General features: G+C 46.4%; 2 protein-coding genes across 2 annotated transcripts; both read left to right on the top strand.

Moving 5' to 3' along the window:
- The first annotated feature begins 10,377 nt into the window (after positions 1-10,377).
- Positions 10,378-11,163, top strand: LOC131018873 (uncharacterized). The gene has a single exon (XM_057947569.1). The coding sequence runs from the start codon at positions 10,378-10,380 to the stop codon at positions 11,161-11,163; it is 786 nt and encodes a 261-aa protein (XP_057803552.1).
- A 36-nt stretch (positions 11,164-11,199) lies between these two features.
- On the top strand, positions 11,200-14,274 carry LOC131018872 (uncharacterized). The gene has a single exon (XM_057947568.1). It carries the CDS (start codon positions 11,200-11,202, stop codon positions 14,272-14,274), a length of 3,075 nt encoding a protein of 1,024 aa, XP_057803551.1.
- The last annotated feature ends 4,099 nt before the right edge of the window (positions 14,275-18,373 follow it).

Below are 18,373 nucleotides of genomic sequence, written 5' to 3'. Positions count from 1 at the left end.
ACGAACTATCACCAGATTTGCATATTGCACATGACCTTAAAAAATACATCCACAGTACATCACTTTTTAATTTAATTGCAATTTGCACACGACGAAAGTTCCGATTACTCTTAAGTTTGACCGGCGAATATGTGGATAATATTTAACATTACATGACATTACTCGTGGCTTTTTTTACATGCTGGCAGGTCACGTGGGCAAAACACCCAAAAATTAAATTGTCTTCTCTTTTGATATTTTGAAGAATTTCCTCAAAAAAAAAAAAAAAATTGAAGAACCAGAACCCCCCGCCCCTCTCAACCCCACCCAAAACCCCTCGTTCTAATCAAATCACAGTTCTTCAATGGCCTCAGCAACCAAAGAAATCACAGTTTTTCGTCTCCAATCAAAGACTTTTCTTCGTCTCCGCCTATTTACTAGCACCATCGAGAGGCTTCATCCACCACTAAAACACCTCTCCCTCTGACGACCCCAGAGGCCGCCATCCGTTCCAAAGACGTCATCATCGACCCCGACACCGGCGTCTCCGTCCACATATTCGCGCCGCGCCAACGAGCTCCGCCACAGAAACTCCCCCTTGTCGTCTACATCTACAGCAGCGCCGATCCATGGCTCAACGAGTACGCCGACTTCTGGCGCCCTAAGAGCAGTGGCCGTGACGAAAACACTGTGCCATATGAGCAGCGGCCGCAACGATGATCCGCAGTTGAATCCGACGGTTGACCCACGGATTCGACAAACTTCGGGGCTTTGAAGCTCCGCTCCAAGTAATCGCGGTGGCGAGGCGGTCGAGGGGCGGCCGGCTGAAATCGACGCTGTTGAGGAAGGCTGCGTAGATTTGCTGATCTAAGGGTTTGCAGATTTGATGGTTTTTTTTTTAAGCTTGACAAAACGACGTCGTTTTACTTGATCGCCGGTGCATCCACGTCTGCAAATTCTGGGAGACACGTCATCTAGAATTTAAGGCCAACGCATGTGCAAATTGCAATTAAATCAAAAGGTGGAGTTATTTTTTAAGGTCATGTGCAAAATACAAATTCGGTGATAGTTCGTGTATTTTCTGGCCATTAACCCTTTAGATAATTACAATCGAATTAAGGTCCTACTTGACAAACAATTAATTATAATCAACCAAAATGAGAATGTGATGAAGATAGAATCATATCATATATTATATATTTAATTATTGATTTGTCTTGTTGGTCAAGTTAGTTTGTTTCCTTTTAGATGTTTAGGGTTTTATTATAAATAGGAGTTTTATTTATGTTTTAGGGGAGTCGAATTGAGAGTTAAAATGTAGAGGGTGGGATTGTTCCCTTCTCACGGTGTTCTTCCGGTATTCATGAGTGAATCAACGGATTAACTCTTATTGTACGTATTCCGGTATACGATGGTTATCAACGAAGTTCGTATATTATCAGTATCAAATATATTCCACGCTTCTACCTGCATCAGTTGGTATCCAGAGCCTTGCTACGCTCCTACGCGATGTCTCCCCGTCAATCAACCGTTCAGAATGTTCAAGATTATCTCCATCGTGACGACGACCTTCTGTCTCAACAATTCAAGGAATTACGTGCACAGAATCGAGAGATCTTTGACTTCCTACACGGTCAATATGATCGACCCTATGCCGAACATCATCAAGGACGTTTCCGATTCGAGGACGAATCGTTTCAAGGATGGAGAGAATGATGAAGATAGAATCATATCATATATTATATATTTAATTATTGATTTGTCTTGTTGGTCAAGTTAGTTTGTTTCCTTTTAGATGTTTAGGGTTATATTATAAATAGGAGTTTTATTTATGTTTTAGGGGAGTCGAATTGAGAGTTAAAATGTAGAGGGTGGGATTGTTCCCTTCTCACGGTGTTATTCCGGTATTCATGAGTGAATCAACGGATTAACTCTTATTGTACGTATTCCGGTATACGATGGTTATCAACGGAGTTCGTATATTATCAGTATCAAATATATTCCACGCTTCTACCTGCATCAGAATGTACGGTTAGAATTTAAAAATATTTAACTATATATATATATATATACTACTCCATAATATAATATAATTCAGGGATAATTGCCTGTAAATCCATAATGTTTACACGGAATTGGTTTTGGCTCCAATTTTAAAAAATCCGCCTCTAAATACATAACCTTTCATTTTTGTCTCGTTTTTGTCCCGTGACCTGTTTTTTCTTACACCGGCATCGGAAATGACACGGTGACAGCCAAAAATTGACACATAGGAATATTATTGACATGTGGTAAAAAAATTTAAAAAAAGAAAAGAAAAGAAAAATCCACATCATCATCTTCCCCAACACCCCGATTCCCAAACCCTAGTTTCCCCTCACCCACTTGGCGCCGCCGCCTGCCACCGCCACCATCACCGCCGGCCGCCCTCTCACACAATCACACATAGAGCAACCCAGCCCCAATTAATTTTCGGCCACGCAACCCCAGCCCCGCCGATCTCGACAAATCGGCCACGCGACCCCAGCCCTACCGCAACCCCACCCCACGTCGCCACAAACTCCAATAGAAAGAGCAGACGAAGTTTCAAAGCTTCGAGAGGGTCTGGGCAGATCTGGGCTTCAAATATGTTGAACCACGACCACCAAATTCGGTCAGCCCATCCCACCACCGCCATGCTCGTCGAACTACGATTAGAACGAACCAAGGATGGATGGAGACTCCCTTGCCTTTGCCGAGGCAGAAAAGTGACCGATGTAGTGGATAAAATCCGACTGACCAGAGGTCAGCGAAATCCTTGCCAGAGGAATCAGCGAAGTCCTCGCCAGAGGAGTCAGCGAAGTCCTCGCCAGAGGAATCAGCGAAATCCTCGCCAGAGGAATCAGCGAAGTCCTCGCCAGAGGAGTCAGCTAAATCATCGCCAGAGGAATCATCGATCCCTCTGCTCTGGCAGCGGCATGATTTCTATGCTCTGGCAGAGGAGCGATCCCTCTGCTCTGGCAACTGCATGATCCCTCTGCTCTGGCAGAGGCGCGACCCCTCCACTCTGGTAGCGGCATGATCCCTCTGCTCTGGCAGAGGCGCGACCCCTCCGCTCTGGCAGCGGCACGATCCCTCTGCTCTGGCAGAGGCGCGATCCCTCCGCTCTGACAGCGGCACGATTTCTCTGCTCGGGCAGAGATGCGACCCCTCTGCTCCGGCAGCAGCGCCATAGTAAACATCTCGACACAAAAGTATACAAACTGGACTATAAGCTTACGAAGACCCAGTCAACATGGGTGACTAGGTCAAACGAAGGTTACAGCAGGTGGATTCCGAAGAAGTCGGAACCGTTAGGGTTTCAAGGAATATCCCAATAAACCCTAACCCTAGTCACCCCTCCACGGCTTCATAACCTATATATATACTACTTCATTAACACAATGGGGGGGACGCCGTCATTAACATTCATACTGATACTTACGAGCATTCGCATTCCAACACATTCTCTAGCACTATTCTGCCTCATCGCTCCCAGCCTTAGGTTTTCCGGTGATCAGATCAACTGGGGCAACCCAACGGCCCTCGCTCATTGCTCAAATCGCCTTCAACTCCATCGACCAAATCGATCCGATTCACTATTTTATTTACTTTCAATTACTTTCAATACAATTTTTATTACTATTATTTACTGACTTGAGCGTCGGAGGCCCTTCCATCGACACCCCCGCCGGTGCTCTTCGGAGGGCTCTAACGTTACTTGTGGTCTCAGGTTGCTAGTGCCCGCCGATCCTGACGTGACTGACGTCACTTCCGTGATTGTTGGATTCATCCCCCACAATTTGGCACCCACCGTGGGGCCCTAGCAATCAAAAGCTATACCATGAGTGCTCCGAACGACGCTCACGACCCGAAGAACGCATCAGACCAATTGGGGTTAACCCAATCAGAACTACTAGCCCAGGTGGAGATGAATGCGAAGCTCAATGCTTTGATAGACCAGATGGCCCAGGAAAAGGAGAGTAGGCTGATGTTGGAGAAGCAAAACCTAGAGTTGCTAGCCCGACTGAACACTCTCACCCAGATCCAAACTCCTCCGCCAATTCCAACACACTATCCGGACCAGTTCCGAGTCCCCGTCAATTCCATGGTGGACATCGAGGACATCCCTCTCACCTCTCACGGAACTGTGATCATCCCAGACGATCCATCATCTTCGGTAAGAAACACTGAATTTGGGGTAATTCATCCTAACACGGGTGTTACTCTGGTGACTGCAGGTGACACACAAGTCCTAGATCAGACACCTGGGGTACCTAAGACAACTGGAACATCCGGGGCGACCGAGGTGACCGGGACAGCCGGGACAACCGTAATGGGAACCCCAACCCAGATCAACTCAATGTCAGGAGAGGTGGGTCGATCTCTTCCGACAGGTCAGACCGACACTACCCAGGTGTAAATAGTACCACCAGGGCAACTGGAAGGAGATCACGTGCGCAACACCCTGACGCGTCAGCCGGACGGAATCTTAAGGCAAACGATTACAGCTGGTCAAGATAACAATGCGTCTGATCAACCATTCCATATCAACTCAAGCAAACAAGGCACGACCAGTACCCATCCGAACATGGACCCGGCCCTGGCCATAAGATTGGCCGAAATAGAGGCAATGATCCAGCGAATTGCTAGTGTCCCGACACCTATCCACAAGAGCTCGGAGAACTGCTATGCCGACTCCCCATTTGTGGATGAGATTGCCCTGGTGGAGATGCCCATCAAGTTTAGCTTCCCGAGCATGCAAATGTTCGACGGCACGACGGATCCGACCGACCATATCGCTCAGTACAAGCAAATGATGTTCACTGCTGCGATTCCTCGTGAATTGAGGCAGGCCTGCATGTGTAAGGGGTTCGGTTCTAGTCTGACAGGACCGGCCCTCCAGTGGTACACTAACCTTCCAAATTATTCTATTTCAAGTTTTGCACAACTAACATATATATTTGTGCAGCAATACGCTAGTAGCAGGAAACTTGAAAAGATATCGGATGATCTTTATGCTGTGGTGCAACAGCGTGGCGAGTCTCTCCGGGACTACATCAGCCGGTTCAACAAAGAGAAGGTGTCCATCACCAATTGCAACACCCAAACAGCGGTCACCGCCTTCCGAAAGGGTCTCCTACCCGACTCAGACCTCTACAAAGACCTTACCAAATACCCTTGTAGAACAATGGAGGACGTCCTTGCCAAGGCATGGGCGCAAATCAAATGGGAGGAAGATCAATACAGCCACCACCGATCTTCACCAAGCAGAAACACTAGAAGAGACTCCAGGGTGGATAGGAGGACAAATGATAGGCGGTCTGAGCCTTACCCATCTCCACGATAAGAGTACAGAAGGAGACAGTATGACCAACCTTACGAGACGCGACCACGTGAAAGGGCCAAGATACCAGAGTACAACTTGTCTATCTCGCCAGCCGAGGCGGTCTTAGCTCTCAAGAATCTAGGCAACAAAGTCAAATGGCCAGAAAGGATGAGGGCCCCAGCCGACCAGAGGGACAGGTCCAAGTGGTGTGAGTTCCATGCAGACCATGGGCATCGAACAGAGGATTGCATTGCCCTCAGTGTCACGACCGGCCTTAATTAAGGATAATTAATCCGGGAAAACCATGACTGGGGAAGGGAAATTAAGAAGCGGGTTTAGAAAGGGGCGCATAAAAGAATACTCAAAGAGCTTGAATATGCGTGAAATATTCCTTAAAAAGGAAAAAGGCATAGTTCGCATAAAAAGGGTACTCAAAGAACTTGTATACGCGTTATATTCCTTAAAAAGGAAAAAGGCATCGTTAGGGGCTTGGCTAAAACATTATCAGAGTTTGCAACGGAAGGTGTAACTGAAATAATCAGTGTTTACAGCGGAATGCATAACTGAGATACATGTATGAAGACATGTATCCTTTCTGAGCCTTCTTTAAGTTCAACAAAAACTCCACTCAGCAACACTTCATCGCCCATCACAACTCAACTTGCACAAACATAAACATACGAAGGGCTGAGTACAAGAGTACTCAGTGGGCAGTGCCAAGCATATAACATAATATCAACAACAAAACACAACTTCGCATAAGAGGCATAAGTTTCTTTCAAATCCTTTGCTCATTAAACATTTCCATATTCATAAACAGCATGAGCGCATTCTTCATCATTAACAATCATCAACACGCATCGTGTCGTGGAGAAGGCCTTCCCCAACGAACACGGGCATCGCGCCGTGAAGGGGGCCTCCCTCAGCGGTCACGGCATCGTACTATTGAGGGAGGCCTCCCCCAATAGACGCTGTAACACTGGAATACTGGCATCGCGCCGCTAGGGAGGCCTCCCTCAGCGGACACGGGCATCGCGCCGTGAGGAAGGCCCTCCTCAGCGGACACGGCATCGTACTGTTGAGGGAGGCCTCCCCCAACAGACGCAAGCATCAATCATAAGCATAAACTTATCAGCGTAAAGCATTCAAGCGTAAATAAGCGTAATCAAGCGTAAATCATTTAGCGTAAAGCATAATAAAGCATACCATACTTGAAGATCCAATTTGCATTATAAAGCATAAAACATGCATAGCTTTTTATTTACGCGTAAGAAATTGCCCACCTGATCGCAAAGTTTTGCTAAGTACTGTGACTTCTTGAATAGTTCTTACTCTCGCGCTTGACCTTAATCACGAGAATGTAAAATAAGACATTGCCTCGAGGAAAATTCTCAAATAATGAGAAAGCGTAATTTAACTATGCATGAATCTGGTATGCATGAATTAATCTTCTGAGTGATAATCGGGAATTCTACTATTAATCCTCGTTAATAGATTTAACTAATTCTCGTATAACGTGGTCGAATAGAGCTGTGATTCTTCCTTCCTCCTCGAAATATTCTAAAAGTAAAATAAACCTCGCCTTTGTACTAGATCAAAAAAAAAAAAAAAAAATCAGGACCATAAACTGGATTCATATATAACTGGCAACTGGGTTTCATTTACTAAAAGATGTGATATTAATTATCGCGATACCATATTAAATAAAAATGCGGGTCATTACATACTACCCCTCTTAACAAAAATTTCGTCCCGAAATTTGCATATCTCTGCTAAAACAGTTCGGGGTATTTTTCCTTCATCTTGTTTTCAAGCTCCCACGTAGCTTTTCTTGTCTGCGGTGTCTCCATAAGATTTTCACTGATGTGATTGAGGCTGATTTCGCAAGTGTCCACGTATTGCTGGCAAGGGGGTGCGGGTGTTCCCAACTGCTGAACCTCGTTGTCTATTGGGGCATTGCGTGGAGTAGTGACCTTTTTGGCCACAATTGTAACAACCGTTAGTTCCAGCCCGACAGATACCCCTATGCATCTTACCGCAATTTGGGCAAGGTGAAATTCCTTTCTGACCTTGGTTACCTCCAGTTGGCTCGAGGTTAGTCTGTGCCTCGTACCTTGGTTGAATAAACTGTTCGGCCCGTTCCTTTTCTTGCCACACTTTCTTACTAGTCTGATTGATATTGTCTTCGTTGTTGTCCCACTTGCGCTTCCCTTTGAGAGTATGTGAGGCTACTGGTGGATCATTTGGCGTTGAGATCAACAATGGGGCTGACTTGTCCGACGGCATTGCAGCTTCAACGTCAAGTGCCCTGTTCAGAGACTCCGTGTATGAGAGTCCTCCGTGGCTTGCTAGAGCCATCTTAATTTCGTACCGTAGACCGGCACAAAATTTCTCTGCCATCTTCTCATCTGTGTCCACTTGTTGCGGAGCAAACCTAGACAGGTTGCAGAATTCCTTGTCGTATTCAACCACAGATTTATTTCCTTGCTTCAACTCGTAGAACTCAGCTTCTTTCTTCTTCCTATAGCTTTTCGGAATATATTTATCATATAATCCTGTCTTAAAATCTTCCCAAGTATAACTTGCCCATTGTTCAGGTGTCAGAATTTTTCGTCGTGCTTCCCACCAGAAATCAGCTGATCCTGTTAGCTGGAATGAGACGCAAGATAGACGCTCCTCATCAGTACAACGTAGAAAGTTGAAAATGCGTTCCATTGCACGCAACCAAATCTCAGCTTCAGCCGGTTCACTCGTTCCGTCAAACGTAGGTGGGTTTTGCCTTAAAAAGAGTTCTTCGACTCTCCTAGTTGGGGGCGGAGGGGATGGATTATGTCTTCGAGCATCTTGTGGTTCTTCGGGTACAGCGTTACGGTTTCTGCGATTGTTATTGTTTCTCGCAGGGCGTCCTCTCTTAGGCGGCATTCTGATAGCAAAGATGTGCCAATTAGTACACCCTAGCATAATCTAATACAAACCTCAAAAGAATTCTTGTAAATGTCAACTTAATATAACTTGTAAGCAAGTCATGACTCCAATGACATCATTGATCATTGATGTAGTAAGCTTTAAGGGTCCTTAGCATCTCAAATCTATGAGTCATAACAATCCTTAAGCATATAATATCACATCATCTAAACTGGATACTTAAGCATAAGTCATGGAGATTTATAGTGGCTATAATATCATCAGCTTAAGAAAATTTTTCTATACGTATCACTTATCTTGCTTCCTTCACTATAGCCACCAAAAGATACAATCTAATTTTTTTCTATGTTCTGTCGTAGTGGTGATCTCATATCTTAATAGCTCTATGTTCATATGGATTCATTCCATAGGCATACTTAATCGCGCTTGCGTAAATCATTTCATTCAATAACAACATAACAAAGCTATTGACAGTTACTCACTTTGTTATTACGATAGTTCTCACTTTTTGTAAACATTAACTCAAGCTTGGAAGAGCATACCATTCTGCTTCGTTGAGTGTGATGCGATGAAGTGCTGAGCTTTGTCGATTGAATTATAGACATTTTAGTGATCCATTCTAAGTTTGGCTTAAATAAACTCTTAGGCTCAGAGCAAACGAACTGCTCTGATACCACTCTGTCACGACCGGCCTTAATTAAGGATAATTAATCCGGGAAAACCATGACTGGGGAAGGGAAATTAAGAAGCGGGTTTAGAAAGGGGCGCATAAAAGAATACTCAAAGAGCTTGAATATGCGTGAAATATTCCTTAAAAAGGAAAAAGGCATAGTTCGCATAAAAAGGGTACTCAAAGAACTTGTATACGCGTTATATTCCTTAAAAAGGAAAAAGGCATCGTTAGGGGCTTGGCTAAAACATTATCAGAGTTTGCAACGGAAGGTGTAACTGAAATAATCAGTGTTTACAGCGGAATGCATAACTGAGATACATGTATGAAGACATGTATCCTTTCTGAGCCTTCTTTAAGTTCAACAAAAACTCCACTCAGCAACACTTCATCGCCCATCACAACTCAACCTGCACAAACATAAACATACGAAGGGCTGAGTACAAGAGTACTCAGTGGGCAGTGCCAAGCATATAACATAATATCAACAACAAAACACAACTTCGCATAAGAGGCATAAGTTTCTTTCAAATCCTTTGCTCATTAAACATTTCCATATTCATAAACAGCATGAGCGCATTCTTCATCATTAACAATCATCAACACGCATCGTGTCGTGGAGAAGGCCTTCCCCAACGAACACGGGCATCGCGCCGTGAAGGGGGCCTCCCTCAGCGGTCACGGCATCGTACTATTGAGGGAGGCCTCCCCCAATAGACGCTGTAACACTGGAATACTGGCATCGCGCCGCTAGGGAGGCCTCCCTCAGCGGACACGGGCATCGCGCCGTGAGGAAGGCCCTCCTCAGCGGACACGGCATCGTACTGTTGAGGGAGGCCTCCCCCAACAGACGCAAGCATCAATCATAAGCATAAACTTATCAGCGTAAAGCATTCAAGCGTAAATAAGCGTAATCAAGCGTAAATCATTTAGCGTAAAGCATAATAAAGCATACCATACTTGAAGATCCAATTTGCATTATAAAGCATAAAACATGCATAGCTTTTTATTTACGCGTAAGAAATTGCCCACCTGATCGCAAAGTTTTGCTAAGTACTGTGACTTCTTGAATAGTTCTTACTCTCGCGCTTGACCTTAATCACGAGAATGTAAAATAAGACATTGCCTCGAGGAAAATTCTCAAATAATGAGAAAGCGTAATTTAACTATGCATGAATCTGGTATGCATGAATTAATCTTCTGAGCGATAATCGGGAATTCTACTATTAATCCTCGTTAATAGATTTAACTAATTCTCGTATAACGTGGTCGAATAGAGCTGTGATTCTTCCTTCCTCCTCGAAATATTCTAAAAGTAAAATAAACCTCGCCTTTGTACTAGATCAAAAAAAAAAAAAAAATCAGGACCATAAACTGGATTCATATATAACTGGCAACTGGGTTTCATTTACTAAAAGATGTGATATTAATTATCGCGATACCATATTAAATAAAAATGCGGGTCATTACACTCAGATTGGAAGTGGCCCACCTGCTAAATCAAGGCCACCTCACCGATTACCTAACCAAAAAGGGCAAGCTAACCCTACAACAAGGAAGGGATAGACAAGAGAAACACAGAGACGACAGCCCACCAGACCCGCCACATCATGAAAGAACTGTGAATGTGATATCCGGAGGCTCCGAAGTCAGCGGAATCACCCACTCAGCCGCCAAGAGACACGCCAGACAGGCTAGATCAAGCAAAACAGTGGCTCCGCCTTTCGGCAAAGCTGGACCAACGGATCCAACCCTAACAATCAGCTTTGCAACATCCGAATCAGACAAGCTTCTACACCCCCATCATGACGCTTTAGTTATTTCCATTTATATTGCTAACTGTTTTACAAAGCGTGTGCTAATAGACAATGGTAGTTCTGCCAATATCTTGTTTTGCAGTGCGTACAGGGAGATGGGTTTGGACGAGTCCAAACTAATCAAGAAAGCGGCCGTACTCGTTGGCTTCAGTGGTGAGAGTACGACTACTGTAGGGGAGATCGATCTTCCCGTCTACGCAGAGGGAGTCAATCTTTCCACTAGGTTTCTCGTGGTAGACGCCCCATCAGCATACAACGTCATCCTGGGCCGTCCATGGATCCACGGAATGGAAGTAGTACCATCCACCTATCATCAAGTCATACGATTCCCAACCAAGTGGGGAGTTAAGGAGATCAAGGGAGAGCAGAAGGACTCCAGGGCGTGCTACCAAACCACTATGAAAGCGAAAAGCCCGTCTTTATAGCAATTACAGCAAGAAGCTCCGTCCCATTCAAAGCACATGGGAGAACAGGAACACCCAAATCATACCCCGCAGTGCACTCAAGACATGAGTCAACACACGGCGCTGCAGAGAAATCGAAATCTGCAGAGCAGAGAAGTCGAAGTTTGCAGAACAGAGAAATCGAAATCTGCAAAGCAGAGGAGTCGAAGCTGCCAGAGCAGCGAAATCGACAAAGGCCAGAGCAGTAAAGTCGACGAGTTGCCAGAACAGAGGAGTCGAAGCCGCCAGAGCAGCGAAATCGACAAAGGCCAGAGCAGCGAAATTGACAAATACCAGAGCAACGAAGTCGACGAGCTACCAGAACAGAGGAGTCGAAGCTGCCAGAGCAGCGAAATCGACAAAGGCCAGTGCAGCGGAGTCACCGAGGTGCCCGAGAGAAAGTCGAAATCTATGAGGTGCCAGACGGAGCACTGTAATCGAGCTACACAAACGAAGAGACCATGCAGCCTGATCGAGGAGGAGACGGTGGAGATAGATGAAATTCAAATTAATGCGAGCTTTTCAGACCACAAAGTTTGGATTGGAGCACAACTCGAACCAGAGCTCAGAGAGAAGCTTATCAATTTCCTATCTGATTACTATGATTGTTTCGCTTGGTCCCACGAGGACATGACTGGGATTGACCCTAGTATTATTGTTCACAGGTTACAGGTCACCCCGGGCTACCCACCGAGGACACAGAAACGTAGAAAGTTTGCACCAGAGAGGAACCAAGTAGTGAATGATGAAGTCACGAAGCTCCTCAAGAATGGACTCATTCGAGAGGTCCACTATCCCGAATGGCTCGCAAATGTGGTGGTGGTCAAGAAAAAGAACGACAAATGGCGGGTCTGCATCGACTTCACGGACCTCAATAAGGCATACCCGAAAGACTCGTTCCCACTTCCACACATCGACATGCTAGTGGACGCGACAGCAGGACATGAATTGATGAGTTTCATGGATGCATACTCGGGATACCACCAAATCCGGATGCACCCTGATGATGAAGAGAAGACGGCCTTCATGACCAGCGTAGCGTTATTTTGCTACAAGTACATGCCATTCGGATTGAAGAATGCAGGAGCAACATATCAACGCCTGGTCAATCGGATGTTTGCGAGCTTGCTGGGCCAAACCATGGAAGTCTACATCGATGACATGCTGGTCAAGTCCATCCGCGCGAGGGACCACATTGATCATTTGAGGGAGACATTTGAGATTCTTAGAAAATACAATATGAAGCTAAACCCTACTAAATGTTCTTTTGGTGTCAATGCAGGAAAGTTCCTAGGTTATATGGTTACCCAGCGGGGAATAGAGGCAAACCCGGCTCAAATCGAATCGATCCAGAGAATCCCTTCCCCCACCTGCGTGAAAGACGTCCAAAAACTAGCGGGGAGAGTAGCCGCTTTAAGCCGCTTTATTTCAAGATCATCCGAAAAATGCCACCTCTTCTTCAACACTTTGAGGAAGTCAAGAACGTTCGAGTGGACTGAGGAATGTGAGGAAGCCCTAAAGCAGCTCAAGCAATACTTGACTAGCCCGCCATTACTCGCAAAACCAAAGAATCACGAGACTTTGTTGATGTATCTGGTCGTCTCTGCTGCAGCCGTCAGCGCCGTGTTGGTCAGAGAGGAAGAGGGAAATCAGTCACCAATCTACTACGTGAGCAAGTCACTACTTGATGCAGAGACTCGATACAGCCAGCTAGAGAAGCTAGCCCTCGCGCTGGTCCATGCAGCAAGAAAGTTACGTCCGTACTTCCAATGCCATCCGATCGTAGTCGCCACCACGTATCCCTTAAAGGCCATACTCCATAAGCCGGAACTATCCGGTCGATTGACAAAGTGGGCAGTGGAGTTGAGTGAATACGACATCACATACAAACCACGGACCGCACTTAAATCTCAGGTATTAGCCGATTTTGTTGTTGACTTTGCACCTAACCTTACTATACAGGTCGACAAAGAGTTATGCTGTTTGACGGAAGAACCAGACCAAACTGGAACTTGGAAACTATATGTTGATGGATCTAGCAACGTACGAGGGAGCGGACTTGGAGTCGTCCTCTCATCACCACGAGGAGACAACATTGAGCGGTCAATCCGATGTGATTTCAAAGCAACCAACAATGAGGCTGAATATGAAGCCATGATAGCTGGACTCGGACTAGCTAAAGAAATTGGGGTAAAACGCATTAACGTATTTAGTGATTCTCAACTTGTAGTTAACCAGATGCAGGGTACATTTCAAGCCAAAGATACGAAAATGACGGCTTACCTGGGCAAGACGAAAGAACTCCAATCGTCCTTTGAGGAATTCACCATCAATCAAGTGCCGAGGGGGGAAAATGGCCACGCTGATGCTTTGGCCAACCTAGGGTCAGTAATTCAGACTGCACAACCTAAAACCATAACTATCACTTGTCTTCAATATCCAGCAATCCAAAAAGGTGAGGCTGAAGAGCAGGTAACCGAAGTATCGGTCGAACGAACATGGATTACCCCCATAATGGAATATCTCGATAGAGATATACTCCCGGATGATCGGAACGAAGCACGTCGGCTCAAAGCTCAAGCAGCACGGTTCTGCATCATTCGAGGTAAACTGTACAAACGTTCATTTACTGGCCCTCATTTGAAGTGCATTAACCCTGCAGAAGCAAGATACGTCTTGTCCGAATTACACGAAGGTGAATGTGGCAACCACTCGGGAGGCAGAAGCCTCGCACACCGCGCCTTAACCAACGGTTACTACTGGCCCACAATGAAAGCAGATGCAACTGATTACGCCAAAAAATGCGATAAGTGCCAACGATTCGCCCAAATATCACATCTGCCCCCGGAACCCCTGACCGCTATCACTTCGCCATGGCCATTCATGAAATGGGGGATGGACATTGTAGGCAAACTGCCCATTGCGCCTGGACAGAAGGTATACATGTTGGCAGTGACCGATTATTTTAGCAAATGGATAGAAGCAGAGTCTTTCCACCAAGTTCGCGACAAAGAAGTCAAGGGGTTCATATGGAAGAACGTGATCTGCCGGTATGGGGTGCCCAAGGAGATCGCCACGGACAACGGGTCCTAATTTATAAGCGCAGACTTTCAAGATTTTTGCAGGTTTTGGAACATCAAGCTAAGCTTCTCAACGCCAAGGTACCCCCAAGCCAACGGGCAAGCGGAATCTTCCAACAAAACCATCATGAACACATTGAAGAAACGACTAGAGAAGGCCAAGGGAAGGTGGGCAGATGAATTGCCCGGTGTACTATGGTCCTACCGAATAGCTACAAGAACATCGACAGGGGAAACACCGTTCTCCCTTGCCTATGGGATGGAGACAGTAATCCCAACAGAAAGCGAAGTACCCACCGCCAGACATGAGCTCACGACAGACGACGGGAATCAAGAGGCCATGTGCCACGAGTTAGACCTCCTCGATGAGAAACGAAATAAAGCAAATATCCGACTAACTTCCTACCAACAAAGCATCGCCAGACATTACGACAAACACATCCGCACCCGCACATTCAAGCCGGACGATTGGGTGTTACGAAAAGTGTTCCAGAACACCAAGGAAATAGGTGCGGGAAAATTAGCCCCGAATTGGGAAGGACCATATCTGATCACCAAAGTGGTTGGACGTGGAGCATACAAGTTGCGATCGACAGACGGACGTGACATCAACAACAGCTGGAACGCCATCCATCTCAAACAGTATCACGCTTGATCTTTACGCTTCTAATCTATTTCATAAAGTCTTCCGAGACCAACTCAAACTACTACACGTTTACTGACCTTTGCATGCAGGTCAGAACTACATTCGGGCTTGATCCCTTAATTGGGTATGTAGGCAGCTCTAAGGAGCGCAGCCCCCTCCCCCTCCACACCTCGCCAGAGAATTAGTCTCCGCCAGAGAAATGGCCTTCGCCAGAGAAATGGCCCTCGCCAGAGAATTGGCATTCGCCAGAGAAATCACATTCGCCAGAGGAATGGCTCTTGCCCGGGGAACGGCCTCCGCCGGAGAGATCACCAAAAGAGCGGAGAAATCTCCCGCCTAGGGGCAAATTTACACCCCCACCCCTCCACACCCGGGGGAAAAAATTTTCATGCAAAAGACGCAAGCCCGTCTCACCCCGAATGTCCTGAATTTAGCCTTAAGTTCAAATAACTACAGTCTAAATGGGGAGAAAAATTTTCGTGTACAAGGCGCAAGCCCAATTAACCCCGCATATATTGCATTTTGCCTTAAGTTTATCAACTAAGCCTAAATGGGGGGAAATTTTTTTTTCACATACAAGGCGCAAGCCCCATCTCGCCCCGAACACCCTGAATTTAGCCTTAAGTTTATCAACTAAGTCTAAATGGGGGGGATAAAATTTTTTATGTCAAAGGCTCACGCCCATCTCACTCCGAACTTCTTGAATTTAGACTCAAGTTTAAACAACTAAGTCTAAATGGGGGGAAGAAAACTTCATTTAAAAGACGCAAGCCCGTCCCACCCCGAACGTCCTGAATTTAGACTTAAGTTTCAACAACTAAGTCTAAATGGGGAGAAGAACTTACTTATACAAGGCACAAGCCTGTTTCATGAACCTGAGGTAAAGACCCATCGTGTCCATCAGCGAAAGTGCGCCTCTCCCAAACTGAAATTTTTTTGCTTTGCTAGAGAAATGGCTCATGCCAGAAAAATGGCCTTCGCCAAAGAAACGACTCTCGCCAGAGAAATGGCCTTCGCCAGAGAAATGGCTCTTGCCAGAGAAATCGCACTCGCCAGAGGGATGGCTCATGCTAGAGAAATGGCTATTGCCAGAGAAAACACATTCGCCAGAAAAATGGCTCTTGCCAGAGAAATCGCACTCGCCAGAGGGATGGCTCATGCCAGAAAAATGGCTCTTGCCAGAGAAATCGCACTCGCCAGAGGGATGGCTCATGCTAGAGAAATGGCCTTCGCCAGAGAAGTGGCTCTTGCCAGAGAAATCACATTCGCCAGAAAAATGGTTCTTGCTAGAGAAATGGCCTTCGCCAAAGAAATGGCTCTTGCCAGAGAAATGGCTCTTGCCAGGGAAATGGCCTTCGAAATGGCTCTTGCCAGAGAAATCGCACTCGCCAGAGGGATGGCTCGTGTCAGAGAAACGGCCTTCGCCGGAAAGATCACCGAAAGAGCGGGGAAATCTCCTGCCTAGGGGCAAATTTACTCTTATGCCCTCGACCACGCGAGGCGCATGTTTTAGCAACGAATTTACTATTTTACCCCAGCATAGGTTTATAAATAGCCATGTACGCGCAATCTGAAACCTACGCTATCTTTGCTTGCAACACTATTTTACTCTCGTACTCTCAACAATCCAATTACCCTCTCTCACCTTTCCAATCAAACACTAGGTACAATTCGCAGTTCAACAACAATTCACCGATTGATTCTATATTTGTTCATTTATGATTCATCACCACCGCAATATCCAACGCCATTAGATACATTTTGGGCCTCTGAAAGTGCCGCAGGTCTAGGACGCCCATTGTTATGCCGCCACCGGTCATTTAAAATCCACATTTTTCCGGCTCACCTGTTTCACGCGAACTGCCGAGAATCAAAGAAAAGGGCAACGCCCTGCTCACTATGCGCACCCTATACAAGTTAAATTGCACTCCATAGTTGAAAAAATTCCAACTATGGAGTGGGGGACAAACTGTAGTGGATAAAATCCGACTGACCAGAGGTCAGCGAAATCCTCGCCAGAGGAATCAGCGAAATCCTCGCCAGAGGAATCAACGAAGTCCTCGCCAGAGAAGTCAGCTAAATCCTCGCCAGAGGAATCATCGATCCCTCTGCTCTGGCAGCGGCATGATTTCTATGCTCTGGCAGAGGAGCGATCCCTCTGCTCTGGCAACTGCATGATCCCACTTCTCTGGCAGAGGCGCGACCCCTCCACTCTGGCAGCGGCACGATCCCTCTGCTCTGGCAGAGGCGCGATCCCTCCGCTCTGGCAGTGGCACGATCCCTCTGCTCTGGCAGAGGCGCGATCCCTCCGCTCTGACAGCGGCACGATTTCTCTGCTCGAGCAGAGGTGCGACCCCTCTGCTCCGGCAGCAGCGCCATAGTAAACATCTCGACACGAAAGTATACAAACTGGACTATAAGCTTATGAAGACCCAGTCAACATGGGTGACTAGGTCAAATGAAGGTTACAGCAGGTGGATTCCGAAGAAGTCGGAACCGTTAGGGTTTCAAGGAATATCCCAACAAACCCTAACCCTAGTCACCCGTCCACGGCTTCATAACCTATATATATACTACTTCATTAACACAATGAGGGGGACGCCGTCATTAATATTCATACTGATACTTACGAGCAATCGCATTCCAACACATTCTCTAGCACTATTCTGCCTCATCGCTCCCAGCCTTAGGTTTTTCGGTGATCAGATCAACTGGGGCAACCCAACGGCCCTCGCTCATTGCTCAAATCGCCTTCAACTCCATCGACCAAATCGATCCGATTCACTATTTCATTTACTTTCAATTGCTTTCAATACAATTTTTATTACTATTATTTACTGACTTGAGCGTCGGAGGCCCTTCCATCGACACCCCCGCCGGTGCTCTTCAGAGGGCTCTAACGTTACTTGTGGTCTCAGGTTGCTAGTGCCCGCCGATCCTGACGTGACTGACGTCACTTCCGTGATTGTTGGATTCATCCCCCACAACCGACAAAGGCAAAGTTCCTACTGCCTCGTCAAAATCTGAGGGGAGCAGCGGTGGTGACCTTCGAGACTGCTACTCGCCGAAATTTAGCAACGGTAGCAGGGTTCTCTGAAGAGAACAAGTCGACGGCGCGACGGACGAGAAATGAGAAGGGCGACGGGATGAGGAAAGAAGAAATCTTAGGGATCTTGTGTTAATTCTTTTGACTGGAGATTTTATGGGTTTGAGAGTGAAGGAGAGAAGAAGCGTGGAAATGGCGCCCGCCTCGCCAGCCTTCTAGCGGCGGCAACGACAACGATTTGATTGAAGGGAAATTAGGGCTCAGTTTATCTGAGAAGGTGCAGCCTGAATTAAGGTTGAGAAATTCAAAAGAAGAGAGAGAGATGAACAACCGAGGAGAGGGGGCGCAGCTCACCGGCGCCGGCACCGAGGGGGGGAGGGGGTGGGGGAAGGAGAGATTAGGGTTTGGGAGTGGGGGAGA

Source organism: Salvia miltiorrhiza, chromosome 3 (assembly GCF_028751815.1).
Source record: "Salvia miltiorrhiza cultivar Shanhuang (shh) chromosome 3, IMPLAD_Smil_shh, whole genome shotgun sequence".
Lineage (NCBI taxonomy): Eukaryota > Viridiplantae > Streptophyta > Magnoliopsida > Lamiales > Lamiaceae > Salvia > Salvia miltiorrhiza.
Note: the sequence above shows the minus strand (reverse complement) of the source record. Positions and strands in the feature narration are given on the sequence as shown.